Source organism: Prunus persica, chromosome G2, assembly GCF_000346465.2.
Source record: "Prunus persica cultivar Lovell chromosome G2, Prunus_persica_NCBIv2, whole genome shotgun sequence".
NCBI lineage: Eukaryota > Viridiplantae > Streptophyta > Magnoliopsida > Rosales > Rosaceae > Prunus > Prunus persica.
This window is the reverse complement of record NC_034010.1, coordinates 1,539,887-1,557,449: the sequence shown is the minus strand read 5'-3', so window position 1 is coordinate 1,557,449 and position 17,563 is coordinate 1,539,887. Positions and strand designations below refer to the sequence as shown.

The window sequence follows — 17,563 nt, the reverse complement described above, 5'->3', positions numbered from 1 at the left end:
TTATATATAGATTTAAATTAAAAAAAAAACAATATAACCCTTTGACAAGAGAGGCAGGCAATGTTTCATTTTCTTCATGTTGAAAAAGTGCACCCTCTAATTAATTTATAATATAAATTTTATTTTAAATACTAAACTCATAGTGAATTTCTACTATGATGGCCGTGAACTTGGAAAATCATTTCCGCGAACCAAACGGAGATTTAATGTGCAATGGGGCAGGACCCAGTTTGGAGAACTCTGTATGATTGACTTGTGTGATATTGAAATATGATAATGATCACCTGATATTACATGTTTATGTATATTATATGTATAGTGTTGGTTATATTTGTATTATTTACATCAAGTAGCAGTTATATAAAGTGTAAAACTTACTCGTGGAGTCGTGGGCGGCAAAACAAATTGTATTGCATTGAATACTGGAAGGTCTATAATTGACTTTTAAATATTAGGACTTTTTAGATCTAGGTCCTAAATGATTAGTTGTTATTAGGCCAAGTTTTTGTCGTTTTGGTTTTAGATATAGGTCCTTTGACTTTTATTACTTTTTTTGTTTGTATCGATTTAACCCTTTTAGGTAACAAGGAAATACATTGAAAATCCAATTCAATGCATTATTTCATTGTAATTGAATTTTAAAATTTAAAATTTGAATTATTTCCTTGTGAATATTTACCTAATATATGGATAAAGTATAATTTAATCAATTAAAGTAAAGACCCACATATTATACTAATCGATGAGACAAGCACCCACATAAAATTACGTACCCATCCATCAGGTAAACACCCAAATATTGAAAACACAATATATTATACTTATCAAGTTGATTAGTGGTGTTTAAGCATAGCAACAAATAAAAAATTTGAGAAAAATATGGTTGGTGGTTTACGCGTACTTTCATTTCCTTTTATTTGTTTCTGAGGGTCCTTTTTTTTTCTATCGAAGACAAACCTCAGCAGGACAACAGCACTGTACAGTCACGGATCGCTCTCTCCTCTTTCCTTTTGCTGGTCATGTAGTGCAGGAGGTCGATTGTCGGAAACGACACATTTCCAGGTATGTGTTACTCTGCAATCATCATCACAGGAGCTAGCCTTTCAGTTAGCTGGTATTTCCTCTGTCATTATCAATCATGTTTTCTTCTGAAAAATGTAACCCCACAATAGGAGAATCCTCATAGTTGCATACATATGTTTTTTCACTCGTTTTACTGGGTGTTTATCTCAAAAGTTGATACAATATATCTAGAGTCCCCTTCTATATGGAGGAAATATTTTCGTGTTATCTTCTAGGGTCACTCTCCATTATTTTTAATGATCTGCACCATTTATTTTCAAGTTTTCGTTCATAAATCGTCATTGAAAAACAGTAGACAAATCACAAATCATTAAGACATTTAGTTATGATGTAATAAATATACGAAAATGTCTTCTTTTTTTTTTTTTTTTTTTTTTGAGGTCCTTTCTTATTGAAAGGGGCGATAACATATTAAACTCACACACACAACACAGATGCTTTGCCTGAAGGAGTAAATACTCCAAACCACTACACTAGTGGGTCCTTTGCACGAAAATATCTTTTTTAAGAAACACTAAAATGAGTACCTTCTATTGGGAGCCTCTCAATATCATTCAAGATTTTTTGTAACAGATACTTTTGTAGTTCCTTATTATCTTTAATCCATCGTTTTTTTTATAATCGACAGATGATAAGATAAATAGAGGGAGGGGCTTCTGGTGTTTTATTTGCTTTTGTTGATGCTGGTTGTGCTGTTGCTTGTTTTGGTTGGTTTCCTTTTTTTATTTGTTATTTGTTTTTGTTGGATGGTTGGCTGGAATGCAATGATTTTAGCCCTAGAAAAAATGAAATAATACAAAGGAAAAGGTACCGACATAAGCGACGAAGGTGATGGGGTGGCAGCTGTCGAGTCGGTGGGTATTCTTTCTCAATTTTATTTTGTTTTGTTTCTAATGGGAGGTAAAATTACGGCATTCTGGGAAACAAAATTGAGTAGGTGGTTTCAGGTGATTGGAAACCGTTTATACATATAAATGTATCTCTCCCTTGACTGCATAGAGCAAACCAGTCGCCTTCTCCATAAAACAACCACAATAGAATAGAACCCAAAATACCTAAGAATCCTTGGTGGTGATAATATGTAAATTATTGTGTATTCAATTTTAGGTATTGGAAAAATTCAAAACCTTATAATAAGTCAAAGATCAATTGGCATTGAATTCCACAAAACTCTTTTGACAAATAAATCACAAAAAATAGGAGGTATTTTGAATTTCCCACAAAATCTGACCAATCAAGTTTTGAAATTTGTTTAGGGATTTAACCCACAACAAAATACATGTGATGGACCGAAAGAAAGTAAGGAAATTGAGTACAGTTTCGAAAAAGAAAAAAACCCTTAAGGGCTTGTTTGGTATTCAACTTGAATTCAACTTTTTAAACTCAAAAACAGAATTTGAGTCCAAAACAAAAAAACATGTTTCTTAGCCTTATTTTTAAAAACTCAATCTCAAGAGCAACTAAAAAACACCCCAATTATTAAAAACAAAAAAAATAATATATTTTTTCATATATATATATATATATATATATTTTTCTAACCCACAAGTTCCTAAATTTTTAATATTTGAAAATAGTTTTCAAGTTACATACCAAACAAGTTTTTGAATCTTAAAAATAGATTTAAGAACTCCTTATTTAAAAAAAAAAATCAAAATTTTTGAGTTCCCTATTTGAATTGGATACCAAATATCCTCTAATTTTCTGTAGTCTAAATTTACTATACGATAATTTAAACTACTCTAAAAAAGATGAATCATACAAAGAAATGCCTGCCCTACAAAGAAAAACCTTATAAGAAGCGATTAGATACATCATATTTTCTAATCATATTAGCTAACTACGTTACCTAATCCTCCTGATAGTCCTTAAATATTGGGGTATTAGTTTCAATTCATTGTTCCTATCAACACGAGTCTTGTCTTTTAATAGGTAGGTGTGACGTGTACCCTAAGTTAACCATATTTTATATGAACATGACGTGCTCTTACACATAAGCAGCCAAATAAAATAGACAGGAATTAGTATATCTTGGAAGAGTGGTTATCATGAAAGGAGTAATTACTATATTATAATTAGAAAAGTAGCATTATCCTATGAGGTCCATCAAGTTTCTTTTCTTCTTCTAAGAATATATTTGTTTTGAATCCTTTACGGAATTTAATATTTTTTTATTATGGGAATTTATTGTTTTGCAAGAAAATAACATTATTGCACTGATATTCTTGGCACTCAAGGTGAATAAAAACATTAGTGTTAATAGCACAATGGACATGAATAACAGTGATTGTTAGCTATTAGACACCTAAAATATTTAAGCCATTTCATTCTGTGTCACGAATGTATTTTCTTGTAATATAACTTGAGAAATACAAAGGGCGTATAGTTACTGATCCTGACTCGTGTACTAATGCACCATATTGCTTAAAAAGTTGTACATAAATGGTTTAGATTCAAAGTGTAATATCATAAACATCGTATGTGTTGTCACGTTCACACAAAACTTAATGTGAACAGTGATATAAATTGGTAGTCTGAAAACGAAGTATTTCCTTAGGTGTAAGACTTTCTTTCCTTTCTGTCCAAGCAAAATTTAAATAAAAATTATTAAGAGCTCTTAGAAGGCTCCATCAATATCTATAAATAAATGAAATATATATACAATTTGAACTCAGCAACATCTCGGTTGAACTGTAGCTCCAATTAAGTTCAAACTCTTACAAAACTAACTTGTTTCTTGAATGGCGTGTATAGTATCCGACGAAATGGTGGCAGAAGATTTCAGCTCAACACCTTGCCCTCTATCAAAGGAATCACATCATGAAAAAGTTTTATTACAAACAGGCGATGCACATGGAGTCTGTGATGAAGATTTTACCTCGCCCGCTTGGCAGCTGGTGTCAGCTTCTTTTAAAACACCATCTCTTGATGCACTGGAAGATTCACGTAAGATCTCTCTCTTTAAAAACTATTACGAGGAATTAAAATGATCGTTGCTTGCAGTGTTGTACAACCATTTTGCATCTTAATACGAGTGTTTAGTGTTCTATTCTGTTCATAGAATTTTGCACAGAAATAAGTAATCAGGCTACAGCAAAAGAACACATTAATTAAATTTTGTTATCATCTCTGTTTATTAGTTTACGTTCAACTACAACCAACTAGTGAAAGTGTTTTTGTGTTACATATTATATAACCATGTGTTTCAAATCTTTACAGCCGAAGCAAAACAAAAATACTTCAAAAAATGCGTGCCCCTATACACGGCTGCAGTAAATGGTCACTGGGAAGCGGCTAATAGAATCATGAATGAAGATGACACTCTTTTACATGCATCTATCACGAAAGGATGGCAGACTGTTCTTCATGTTGCCGCAGGAGCAAAACATGTTCACTTTGTGAAAGAGTTGCTGAAATTGTTGGACGAACACGACCTAGAATTACAAGATCAAAAGGGCAATACAGCCTTTTATCATGCTGTTGCAGCTGGAACCATACCAGTGGCTAAGATTTTGATGCAAAAGAATCCAAGGCTGCTAGAAATTCGGGGAGGTCAAGGATTGTCACCACTCTATTATGCTGCTTTGTTTGGACATGACAAGATGGCTTCGTATCTCTACCCTAAACTCATAGAACTTGTTAATGAGGAGGAAAGAGCTGGGATATTTTTCAGCTGCATTAACAACGGTTTATATGGTAAGCATGTTAACATGTCTATAAACAATTGATTTCGTTATCGATGACAATTTACTATGTCTGACCCCTCATTGGGTACATGGCCTTAAGATATGTAGGCCAAATACATGCAATCATCGGCAAACTACCATGCAGACAAGAAAAACATTCTTTTGAGGCCATTCAGAGAATTCCCGACGGAATTTCAAAATGTGGTGGCCGAAAGTTTCTTCAGCTTTTGGAATATATTAAGTAAACTGTGTACGGATAATTAAGAATCTTCATTTCCAATTAACAGTGTTATTGTTTTTTTTTTCACTATGCAGAACTAGCATTGAAAATGCTTAAAGAATATCCGGCGCTTGCAGTGGTTCGCAACGCGAATAGTGAGACAGCATTGCATTTGTTGGCTCAGAAGCCTTCAGCATTCTCCATCAAAACTTCAAGAATATTGAAAAACTTCCTTTATTCTTGTAATTCTCTCACTCATTGCACCTCTTTACTACTCTTAGCATGACTTTAATCAATAAGGGTGATAGCCCGAGTTTTGTCTTATCATGTTGATCTCATACCATTTCAAATTCATGTAGAACACTACTAAACTCTAACATGTTTAATTAGTGATGCTAGGGGAATTACGCTAACCTAATTGAATTTATCATGTTGACTAGCATATGTATTTTGGTCGACCAGAAACTTAGGGCTAATCCTTGTTTCGAAACCAAACCTATCAGTCATGCTCATCCTTCTAATTGCGAGCAAAACCACAAGAACATTTATTCAATAACAAAGTCATATTCTCTTCGTATGGTTTCTGGTTTTTCCTAACAGCCTTCCATTATATAGTTGAATGAGTCTCTGACAAAATAGAGTTATTCGTGTTTCACGTTATCACAACCTTTTTGTTATTCATGTTTGAAACATTAAGGTTATAGCATCAATATTCCTAGGTTGTACGTATAAGTTGTTTAGATATATATATTGTGATGCAAGTTTGAAAGTTGACAAACCCCATAATTGAAGGGAAAACAGTAGAGAAATTGACCATACCTACGTTCATACTCAAACCAAAAATCTAATTTGCTTTCGACTTGTTCCAGGTACAAACAAGAGAAACTTGACAACAACGCCCTGCTATCAATTACTGAAATGTCTTTGGGAAAAGGTTTTATGGCAAAATGACTCGACTCTTATCGACGTTATAAGAAGGCCTTCAAATGTACTATTTATCGCAACAAAGCTGGGAAACTTTAAGTTCGTGGCTGAGCTTATTGGCTCTTATCCTGATTTGATATGGGAAACTGATGAAAGCAATCAGAGTTTATTCCACATCGCAGTCGCATACCATCAGGCAAGCATATTCAGTCAGGTACAAAAGCTGGGTTTAAATAAGAATATCGTGCTCTCGTTTATAGATGATAAGAACAACAACATACTGCATTTAGCGGCGAAGTTAGCTCCACCAAATCAATTGAATACCGGGACAAGATCTACCATTCAAATGAAACGAGACTTATCATGGTTTAAGGTAACCCATCTCTCCCTCCCTTTTAAAACAATAACGTAGGAGAATTTTTAATTATTTTTTATAGGCTTCTTAGATCTAGATCCAAAACGATTAGCTGTCATTGGGTTTAGTCCTCGCATTTTTGGATTTATATGTAGGTCCTTTGACATTTTTTACTTTTTTTTGTTGTGCTGATTTTACCCTTTGAGGTAAATAAGGAAAACACATTGAAAATCTAAATTTAATGCATTATTTCCTTATAATTGAATTCCAAAATTTAAATTTTGAATTATTTCCTCGATAATATTCCTAATATATGGATATAATACAATATAATCAATAAAAAGTAAAGACCCACATATTATACCAATCGATCAGACAAGCACTCACATTAAATTATGTACATGACATACAGGTAAATAGTGTTATTATTAGCAATGAAAAATACTTAGTGATAAATCGTGTTACCTATAAGTTAGGAACATAAATTAGAAGACTACCTATAAGTCAGATACAAAAATAGACAAAATAAAATTGTATGTTACCTATAAAAAAAGGTAAATAAAATACTATTACATGTTGTAAAAAATATGAAAAAACATATATATACCTATGCAATAGGCAATAGGCAATAGGCAATATGACATAAATGATTATTACTCGATTCAAGTCATCATGGGCAACATTGGAACAAAAAATAATTTTTAAAATAAAATAATAAAAAGATTACATCATAAAATATTTAAAAATGAATGTAATTCTATGTGGCACAAAAGTCAAAGGACTTGGATCAAAGTAACTAAATCCGAGAATTAAACCCAACTCCTCAATAGGAATTAGGATCTATATCAACTTTTCTATTTTTTATATTACAGGATGTATGTATGTGTTTGTTTATTTATATATGTATGTGTTTGTTTATGTATGTATGTATGTCTATGTATGTTTGTAAATATATATATATATATATTTTCTTATCCGGATATGTCCGCATGTTATTATGGTGCGGATGCTAGTAGGCACGAAAGCAGAAAAAGGGTAATACAAAATACATGACGTCCGCACGATAATAACGCCCGGATGTCCGCATATCACAATTTCTGTATATATATATATTCGCTTATTTGGACACATATGTTAAAGTTTATTCCGGATGAAAAAGATGGTCGACTAGTACAAAGACAGGTTCCTCCCTTAAATTTTAGCTTGTAACTCTTGAGTTTTTGGTTGAATGATACATAAGAGATAGAATCTAAGTGAGTAAGGCGCATGTGTAAATGCTCATAACTACTTGAGTTACAAGTTCGTTACAATCTTTTTTATTTGTGAGATAAAAACATTGATATTTATATATTGTAAACAAATAAGTTGTTAGGTTAGTTTTTCATATTTGCTAGTTCCACATGTAATGACTCATATTATTGATCACCAGGAAGTGAAAAAGTTCGTTCCACCATCCTACCAAGAGATGAAAAACTCAGAAGGCAAAACACCAAAGGATATATTTATCGAAGAACATAAAATGTTTATCGGGAAAAGGAGTGTGGTTTCCATCCCAATGCATAAAGCAAGTGCAATGGAGGCTTTAAATCAAGCTCAACCACCACCGGGCTCCAATATTTACAACCCTAAGCTGCAAAAAAATATAGACATGTTTTGCGAACGGGGTCTAGCTCAATGAAAAATAGTCTTGATTTGCAGATTAAAGGTCTCAAGTTCGAATCTTCATGGTACTTTGATAGTATGTGTGTGTGTGAAATCTCATTCCCTCTTGTAGTTTAAACTATCATTTGTGGTTGTAGCCCATTTAACCCAAACAGGTTCCACGTGAAGCAAAGACATCTTCCATTCACTCGTGGAGAATGCGTGGCTGGGGAGGTACTTGCCAACATTTGCAATAGTGTGAGACTAGCTACGCAATAAATGCTATTATTATTATTTTTTATTTTAAGGTTAATTACAGTTTAATACCCTGTGGTTACATCCTTAAGACATGTTAGTCTTTACCGTCTTAATTTTTACAATAACACCCAATTTTTTAAATTTGTTACAATGTGTTTCCACCATTAAGGTTTCCATCAGATCTCTCCGTTAGTTGTTTATGTGGCACTATGAGTCCCATATTAAAATATTAAAAACAAAAAAGGGATAAATAAACTCCCTCTCTCTCTCTCTCTCTCTCTCTCTCTCTCTCTATGCTCTCCCTGTATCCCGCAACCATCCAATGCCCCCCTCTCCGATTTTCTTTTCCCCCATTCCCCATGACCATTACCCTCCAACCCCCAATGAACCCAAAACCCCAACCCAACCCCACCACCCCCCCTTCCTCTGCCCCCCGGGGCTTGATTTCTTCTTCCCTCTATCCCGACCCAAACTCCAAGCTCCACCCACCAACCACAACTCGCAAAGAAAGTCGTAGAAGCACTCGGTGTCTTCTTCTTCTTTCCCTCGGGCTTTGCTCATCGTTTACTGGGCATTCCCATTTGGTAATGAAAATGCACAATAAATTTTGCCGATGTCGTTCAGATCTGACCCAGGTGGGCCGAAATAGTGGCAGTTTGATGATGGGTTGGAAAATTGGCCCATTTTTTTGTTGGGTTCAGAGAGAATGGGGTGGGAATTTGATATGATCAGACAAGAAATGAGTGTGGAAGTGTGTGGGTTTTAGGTTGTGAATGAGATCCAATAATAGGCACAAAGAGAAAGAGCGTGGGGACAAAGCTCTATGTTGCTTGGGGTTTTTTGGGTTGGGGCTTGAGCAATATTGTTGTTGTTATTGGTTTTGTTGTGTGTATCAGTGTATAGAGAGAGAGAGAGAGAGTGGTTGGCAAGTTGTGGTTGGTGGGTGGGGACTACAGTATGGGGTCGGGGTAGAGGGAGAAGAAATCGAGAGGGAGGGGGAAGCAGAAGGGGTCTAGGTGGTTGCTGGGTTCGTGGGAGTTGGAGGGTGGTGGTCATTGGGGAATGGGGGAAGAGAAAATCAGAGAGGGAGGGGGGCGTTGGTGGTTGTGGCATAGAAGGAGAGAGAGAGAGAGAGAGAAAGTTTATTTATTTATTTTTTGGTTTTTAATATTTTATTCATATTTTAATTATTTATTTATTTTTAAAATATGAGACCCATTGTGCCACGTAGGCAACTAACAGAGAGACGTGAAGGAAACCCTACTGGTGGAATCACATTGTAACAAATTTAAAAGAACGGGGTATGTTATTGTAAAAATTGAGAAGATATGGACTACTATGTCTTAAGGGTGTAACCACATGGTACTAAAGTGTAATTAACCTTTATTTTTATGTTATTGTTATTTATATCAATGACTATAAAGAATGCTCTTTTGTTTTTGTTTTTGTTTTAAAAAAAGAAAGAAAATTACAACGAGATTATATAAGGATCCCTAAATTCTAGTTATCGTACATGAGTTTCAAGAAAACAGAATGCAGGAAGTTTGTAAACCAAATACAAGTATGAGGGCATCTCCAACAACTTTGGAATTCTAAAGTAGGTGAGCCACATCAAAAAAACTCTCTCCAATAACCTCTTCAACCTCAGTCATCAAAACTGCAACGTCTTTCTCTCTCTTCAGGACTGGTAAGTTGACTTTGGCTCTTAAAATATTTAAATTTACTTTGGAAAAACAAAACTTACCTTGAAAATGTTAAAGCCATGCATTTTGTCTTTTCATATAATAATTACATTTTTCACATTTTTTCATTTTTTTTCAATTTTTTTTCCATGATGTTGCATTAATTGAATTGAAGAGTTTGTGGAGCAAAAATTATTGGGTTAATTACAGTTTAGTACCCTATGGTTACACCCTTAAGGCATGTTAGTCATTATCTTTTCAATTTTAACAATCACATACCCCGGTCTTTTAAATTGGTTACAATGCGGTTCCGCCGTTAGGGTTTTCGTCAAATCTCTCTGTTAGTTGCCTATGTGGCACTGTGGGTCCCATATTTTTCAAAATTTTTAATTTTTAATTAATTAAAATATTAAAAATATATATATATATAAATCTCTCTCTCTCTCTCTCTCTCTCTCTCTCTCTCTCTCTCTGTGCGCCATATCTTCGCATCTTCCAGTCACTTTGGGAAAGCTTGAGATCTGATTTAAAGGAGGCCTTGTTCTTGAGATCTTATGGGGGAGCCTTGCGATTCTTGCTTGTTTGGGCTCTTGGGTGTTTGGTTGCGGAGATGGCAAGTGGAAAACTGATATGGGATCACAGCCCTGGTGTGAATATTTTCAAGCTCTTGATGAGAATCAGAAGAGATGAGTTGCCTCAAATTCCAGAGAACTTGTGCGAAGAAGGAAAAGATTTTCTGGGGAAGTGTTTTGTGAAGGACTTGAGAAAGTTGTGAATGGCTGAGATGCTTCTGAGCCACCCTTTTGTTTCTAATTATGACACCGTTTTGGTTGAAGACAAGGAAGAGCTATTTTGGTGGGTCACCATTTCCGAGAGGCAATTTTGATTTCCTAGATTGGGTTTCGATGGCAAGTTACGGAATTTCACTAGGATTTGGGGATTTTTTCGGATTTGGGGTTTTGGATTTGGGAATTTCACCAGAAGAAGCCCAAGCCCTCCCACATCCTCTTCAACACTGTCTTCTTCTCTCGGCGACAGAGCCAGCGACAACGACCCTACAGACACAACCACTTGCTTGGCCACTACTGTAGCGGCAGTGTATGAAAACAAATCTCAAACACCATTAGAAGAATCAAAATGTGGGCCGACGCTTGGAATGGAGGACTGGGAGAGTGTCTTGTCTGAGTCTCCGAGCCAAGAGCAGTCGATTCTGAGGTTGATTATGAGTGATATTGACGACCCTTCCCTTGGATTGAACAAGCTGTTGCAGAGTGAAAGCGGTTCTGATAAGCAAGATTTGGAATTCAGTGCAAGTTGGGGGGAAGAAATCGAGTCTGGGTTTCTAGGTTCGTGGGGATGTGGTTGCAGGCTGGGGTGTGGTATAGTTTGCAGGTGGTGGTGTCATGGGGTAGAGAGTGGAGAGAAGAGAGAGAGCTGAGTTCTGGGTTCATTGCAAAGAGAGAACACACAAAGAGAGAGAGAGAGAGAGAGAGAGAGAGAGAGAGAGAGAGAGAGAGAGAGAGAGAGAGAGAGAGAGAGAGAGAGAGAGAATTTTTTAGAAAATTTTAATTTTTTTGGTTTTTAATATTTTATTCATATTTTGAAGAATTTAATTTGCTACTACTCTTGTACATTAAGGTTTTCTTGTATATTAAGGTTTTCCTATATTAATTAATAGGATAATATTAATACAAATTCAGTTATATACCTAATCTTAGACATAAGATTATAAAGAAATCCTATACCATATATATATATATATATATATATATATATATTTTTAAGGACCTTTCCTATACCAATTTTTTTTTTTTAAGGACCTTTCCTATTGAAAAGGGCGATAACATATTAAACTCACACACACAACACGGATGCTAGGACTCGAACCCAGGATCTTGCCTGAGGGAGTAAATACTCCTAACCATTACACTAGTGGGTCCTTTGTAACCCTATACCATTTAAAAACTATAAACACAAAAAAAAAAAACTCAAAAATCGGCAGCTGTCAATTTTATAATTTAATAGCTATTTTTTAGTTTATTTGTGTGTGTAAAATACCTATATTGCCCTTGTACTATGGATTTAAAAGAGAAAAATCAAATCTGCCCAAATCTGCCAAAAAACCAGATCTATCTAGATCTGCCAAAAAAACCAAATTTGCCAAAAATCAAATCTGCCAAAAAACCAAATCTAATTTATTTTCTCCTTTCTCGCTGGTGTTTTCTCGATGTTGGAGCAAGATGAGCTTCCAATGAAGCTCAATCTCAGGTTCAACTATATTCTTCATACTTATCTTCGAGCTCTACTCCTCTTTCACCACGTCGTTGTCATCATCATCGTCCTTTTTATTTTCGTCGTCGTTGTTTGGTTTGGACTTGAGATTTTTGATATTTTGCTTAAATTATGTGTGTCTCTTTAGATTTTAGTTTATTTTCAAAATGTATTTTAAGCTTTGATGATTGATTTGTCCTCTATTACTATTTCAGCTACGGATCTCATTTTTGTTTAACTATGTACTTCTATGACAAAGTATTAACAATGTACTTTTATGACATGATAGTATTAACAATCTGGGCTCGACTTGTTTTGAGTTGGTCTGGTTTATTCATTCATCTTTTCTTTGGTGGACATGTATTAGAAATAGCAACAAGACAAGCATTAATCAACATCGTAAACTAGTAGTGTTATTACCTTAGTGTCACATCCCGGGATCGGCTCCGCTGTAGCACGATATTGTCCGCTTTGGGCCCCCCTCTCTGCCCTCACAGTTTTGTTTCTGGGAACTCACGAGCAACTTCCCAATGGGTCACCCATCCTGGGATTGCTCTGGCCCCCAACTAGCTTAACTTCGGAGTTCCTACGACTCCGAAGCCAGTGAGCTCCCAAAAGGCCTCGTGCTAGATGGATGCGAGTGTGCACATATAAGGCACATCACCCCATCTCCGTTGGTTGATGTGGGATCTTACAGTCCACCCCCTTAAGGGCCCGACGTCCTCGTCGGCACACTCGCACCACACGGCAGAGTGGCTCTGATACTAAATTGTCACATCCCGGGATCGGCTCCGCAGTAGCACGATATTGTCCGCTTTGGGCCCCCCTCTCTGCCCTCACGGTTTTGTTTCTAGGAACTCACGAGCAACTTCCCAATGGGTCACCCATCCTGGGATTGCTCTGGCCCCCAACTCGCTTAACTTCGGAGTTCCTACGACTCCGAAGCCAGTGAGCTCCCAAAAGGCCTCGTGCTAGATGGATGCAAGTGTGCACATATAAGGCACATCACCCCCTCTCCGTTGGTTGATGTGGGATCTTACACTTAGACTGGAACATTACAAGGGTAGATATGCATTAGAAATAGGATGTCATAGAAAATTAGCAGTGTTATTACCCTAGATTGGAACATTACACGGCGTAGACATGCATTAGAAATAGGATGTCATATGAAACTAGCAGTGTTATTACCCTAGACTGGAACATTACAACCATTAATCAATATGACAGTAAACTAGCAGTATTATTACCCTAGACTGGAACATTATAGCCATTAATCAACATGACAGTAAATTAGCAATGTTATTACCCTAGACTGGAACATTACAAAATAACAGTGTTATTACCCTATACTGGAACATTACATGGGTAGACATGCATTAGAAATAGGATATCATAGGAAACTAGCAGTGTTATTACCTTAAACTGGAACATTACATGGGTAAACATGAACTAGAAATAGGATATCATAGGAAACTAGTAGTGTTATGACCCTAGAATGGAGGTGTTATTACCCTAGACTAGAACATTACATGGGTAGACATGCATGATAAATAAGATGTCATAGGAAACTAGCAGTGTTATTACCCTATACTGGAATATTACAACCATTAATCAACATGACAGTAAACTATAACGTTATTACCCTAGACTGGAACATTATAGCCATTAATCAACTTGACAATAAAGGTATGGAACATTACAGTCATTAATCAACATGACACGTTAATGAAACTATGGTTTTCAAGACATTTTGTTTGTAATGAATTGTTTGAGGTTTTTTATATATAAAATTGGGTTGGGCTTGTTTTGGATGCTATTTAAGTTTTTTTTGTGTTAGGCTTCTTTTAAGTTGATCAATGGCAGTCAAGTAATTTATAGAAACTTCAATACCAATTTCTTATGTAATAAATGAGTTTTGGGTGTGTTTCTAAAATGTATTCCATGTGGAGTTTTTTTATAATTTCAGCCCATATTTTGGGCATATTATGAAGCTCCCTAATATTAATGTTGGTTTTCCTATTTTGTATATTACTAACATTTTTTCTTGATTAATGATAATTAGTAATTTGATGATCATAAGATTTTGATTATATAGTTCGATTATTTTTTATAATTTTTCGTTGAAGACTTTATTTTAGGAGACCATATTATTATTTTGGCACATGACTTGTAAAATCTCAAAGCTTTAGCATGACCTAATTGTAGCCAGATCGCCAATGACCATATATTAGATTCACGATAGATGTGTCACACTTGAAGAATCTGAAAGCTTCGCAATAGTCCCTTAGTTAGTATCTTTCACTACTGATAGAAGACACCAAGGAGGGGGTTGAGAGCCAAGTATCGTAACCCCAAGAAGCATATATGAAAAGTTCTGAACACAAAGAAGCAATTAAACGTACTAAAAGAAAAGTGAGTTTGAAATCGAAATATTAATGATGGAAATACTAAAACATTAAGCAAAACATGTTTCATGTTAATTTAAATTATAACTCAATTAAAATTTTCATAGAGAAACTTTAACTAGAAGATGAAGAAATTAAAACAAATTTAATTTTTCCATGTTATCTTTTATCAATGGTTGTTTAGAAAAATGAATTGCTCAATATCAGTTCTTTAAAAATAAAAGAATGCTAAGTCAATTATTAGTAATGAGAAATATACAATTGAACTTATGAAAAGACAATAGCACTTAATGATGTAGATTTTCGAACACCTAAAAAATATATTCAAAAATCACAAATTAAATTACTTACAAGCACACGAATCAACAACAATATAGAGATATGCAAGTATGAGTTCGAACCCACAAGGATTGATCAAAGCAACTTAATTTATTAAATTGCATGAAACTTAATTAAACGAATGATTGATTGAGTGATTGATAAAATAAAACTTAAATTGCAAGAATTAAAAGAAAAACAAATAAAGCACACAAGAATTAAAGGGGATGAAAACCAATTTATAAAAGCACTAGGACATTGAATCCGCCACTAATAATCCAATTTAGTCTCTTAATTATCTATCCATTAATTAATCCAATTGATGTTGTTGATTAGTTTTTCTTTTTCATGAATTATCTATGGTATTTAGGCTAACTCATATATTCCTACATGTAATTTGTCTATTGTATTTAGTACAAATATAAAGACATAGAAACTCTTTAAGCTTTGTGAAAACCTTTGATAACCCTACCTGGTGCCTCAATTGCAAGGGTTTGAAACTCGTTGGAAGCACTTTGTGGACAAGGGCAAGCTGAACTCCGAGCGGGGATTAATCCCACCCTTCGAGTGTGTGGACACCTCGTAGTATTTACCCAAAAAAAATAAAAAAATTTGATAACCATGTGAACCCCAAGAGTATGATATTTACCCTAGAAGAATTACAATACATAATCACAAGAAGGAAGCCTCAAATTAGGTGTGGTATTTACTCTAATTTGCATCAAATAACTCAATTAAAAATCGTGATGGTAGCTACGCATCAAGACATTCAATCAAGTTTATAAGCATGATGACTAAGAAGCCAACATTATAAGGTAATCAAATGATTGGCAAAATAAGAAATGTCATAATCATAAGAAATGTCATGAAAAGATAGAACCCGGAAAACAATCCTAAGCTCCCCCTCGTCTCTTGAATTTTAATTGTGTGTATAAAAGGTTGTTGGTCATAGAGAGAGTTTAAGGTGGCCTTAAATAGTATAAAATAACTAAATCTTACTCTAAAAAGGTTTCGAAAAAATTCCTCTAAATGAAATCTCAAAATCCTAAACAATAAGGAAATAAACTAGGAAAGAATCATTCTTTGACTCGAAACACGTCATCCAAATTGCACACATGTTTTGGGGTCGTTCCACTTCCTAGAAAATTATAGAAAAAATGAAAATTGTAGCTTTATCTCTTAGCTTTCGAGGCATATATTACACGTCACTAGGAAAAAAGGGGAAAGTCTCCAACTCTTCAATCTCCACAATGCGCAGTTCTGACGGGATTTCAACTTAGGCTGTATTGACTTGACTTGCAATTATGGAACAATTGGCTTCATAGAAATTTTGACACTTTAACACAATGATCGCCAATGTCTTAGCTTTCTTCTCCAATTGACCTTGCTCTAAAACTCCTCTAAAAAGTTCATTTTTCCGTCAAAAACCTTTTTAGTGTGCAAAATAGCTTAAAATAAGGAAAGTAAAGTAATAAGACTACTCTTTTTAACTAAATTTCCCTACAAAAACCACATATAAAAATGTGTAAAAATATAGAAAATAATGCACTTATCACTTAACATCAATTATACTAAAAGAACATGAAAATATTGCACAACCAAAAATTAAAGAACATAAAGAAATTAAAACCAAATTAATTTTCCAACATTATCTTTTATCAATTATATTTTTATCATCGTTAAGAGCTAACTTAGCATTCTTTTATCTTTGAAGACCCGACATTGAGCAATTTTCTTTTTTCTAGCATATGACTTGTTAAGAAAAAAAGGGGAATGTTCTTAAGTAAGTTTGTGCATTGTTATTTGTTCTAGTGAAATTTTCAAGGAGATCAACAGAAAAAACTAGGCACATTGCCGAACCTCTATAATTCAATGTTCTTTGTGCATTTGCTTTATCTTTCTTGTAGTGTGTGTATTTATTCTTCTTGTGGTTTGTTTGTGCATGTCGTATAGTGTGTCTTGAAGTGTTTATTAGTCTTGGATTTAAACTGAAAAATACAACTCCAAGTACTACATGACCAGTCATATTAGAATTCCATGTCCATTAGCAGACCACATTTAAGTGGTTTAAATAAAGATCTTGCATGTGTACCTCTTCAAGTTTTGCCAGCTCTCCATTTGGATGTACTAGGCCTTAAAAAAATCAACGGAAAATAAATTAAGTAACATAAAAAGTCGATTGATCTCTCATTTTGTTTTCATATAATTTTGAATTGGTTTGGCCGTCACCCGTGAAGAACTTTCTGATTATTAAACAACAAAGCTAGCATCCAGATCCAGGCCAGGGTGGAGCTCCATCGAACTCATTTGTCTGACCTTTGGTAATTGTTATTTTTATTTATCCAGACTGACTGGGTTTATTCCATGCTGAAGCTGTCAATTCATTTTTAATTTTAATTTTAATTTTTTTATAACTAAAACAGGTTGGAACTCGTCCCTTCCCATGTTTTGTTAAATTTCCCAGTTGATAAAACAAAGAACCTGATGGTGCAACTAACGCAAGAGAGTGGAGAGAACATGAATTTTTATTTCGGAGACAGGTCCACATTCCAGAGCTTCTATCAATTATGTTAATTTCTTCGTCAAGAGAATGTTAATGAAATTGCCACACCGTATGAAATTTTGTCGTAATATATGTCATATAGGCAAACGGTCCAATTTTGCAGGCGAGTGATACAAGACGAAGAATATGTTTGGGAGTGCTTTTAAAAAGGTTAAAA

General features: G+C 34.7%; 1 protein-coding gene across 2 annotated transcripts; it reads left to right on the top strand.

Annotated features, from left to right (window-relative positions):
* Positions 940-8,308, top strand: LOC18787146. 2 transcript variants are annotated; one of them, XM_020558481.1, is made up of 7 exons: positions 944-1,062; positions 1,858-1,937; positions 3,838-4,029; positions 4,303-4,779; positions 5,085-5,231; positions 5,859-6,286; positions 7,698-8,308. In XM_020558481.1, the coding sequence occupies exons 3-7, from the start codon at positions 3,849-3,851 to the stop codon at positions 7,944-7,946; spliced, it is 1,482 nt and encodes a 493-aa protein (XP_020414070.1). In that variant the 5' UTR covers positions 944-1,062; positions 1,858-1,937; positions 3,838-3,848; the 3' UTR covers positions 7,947-8,308. The 2 variants fall into 2 exon arrangements, with proteins under 2 accessions (XP_007219817.2, XP_020414070.1); XM_007219755.2 differs by lacking the exon at positions 1,858-1,937 and having other exon boundaries at positions 940-1,062.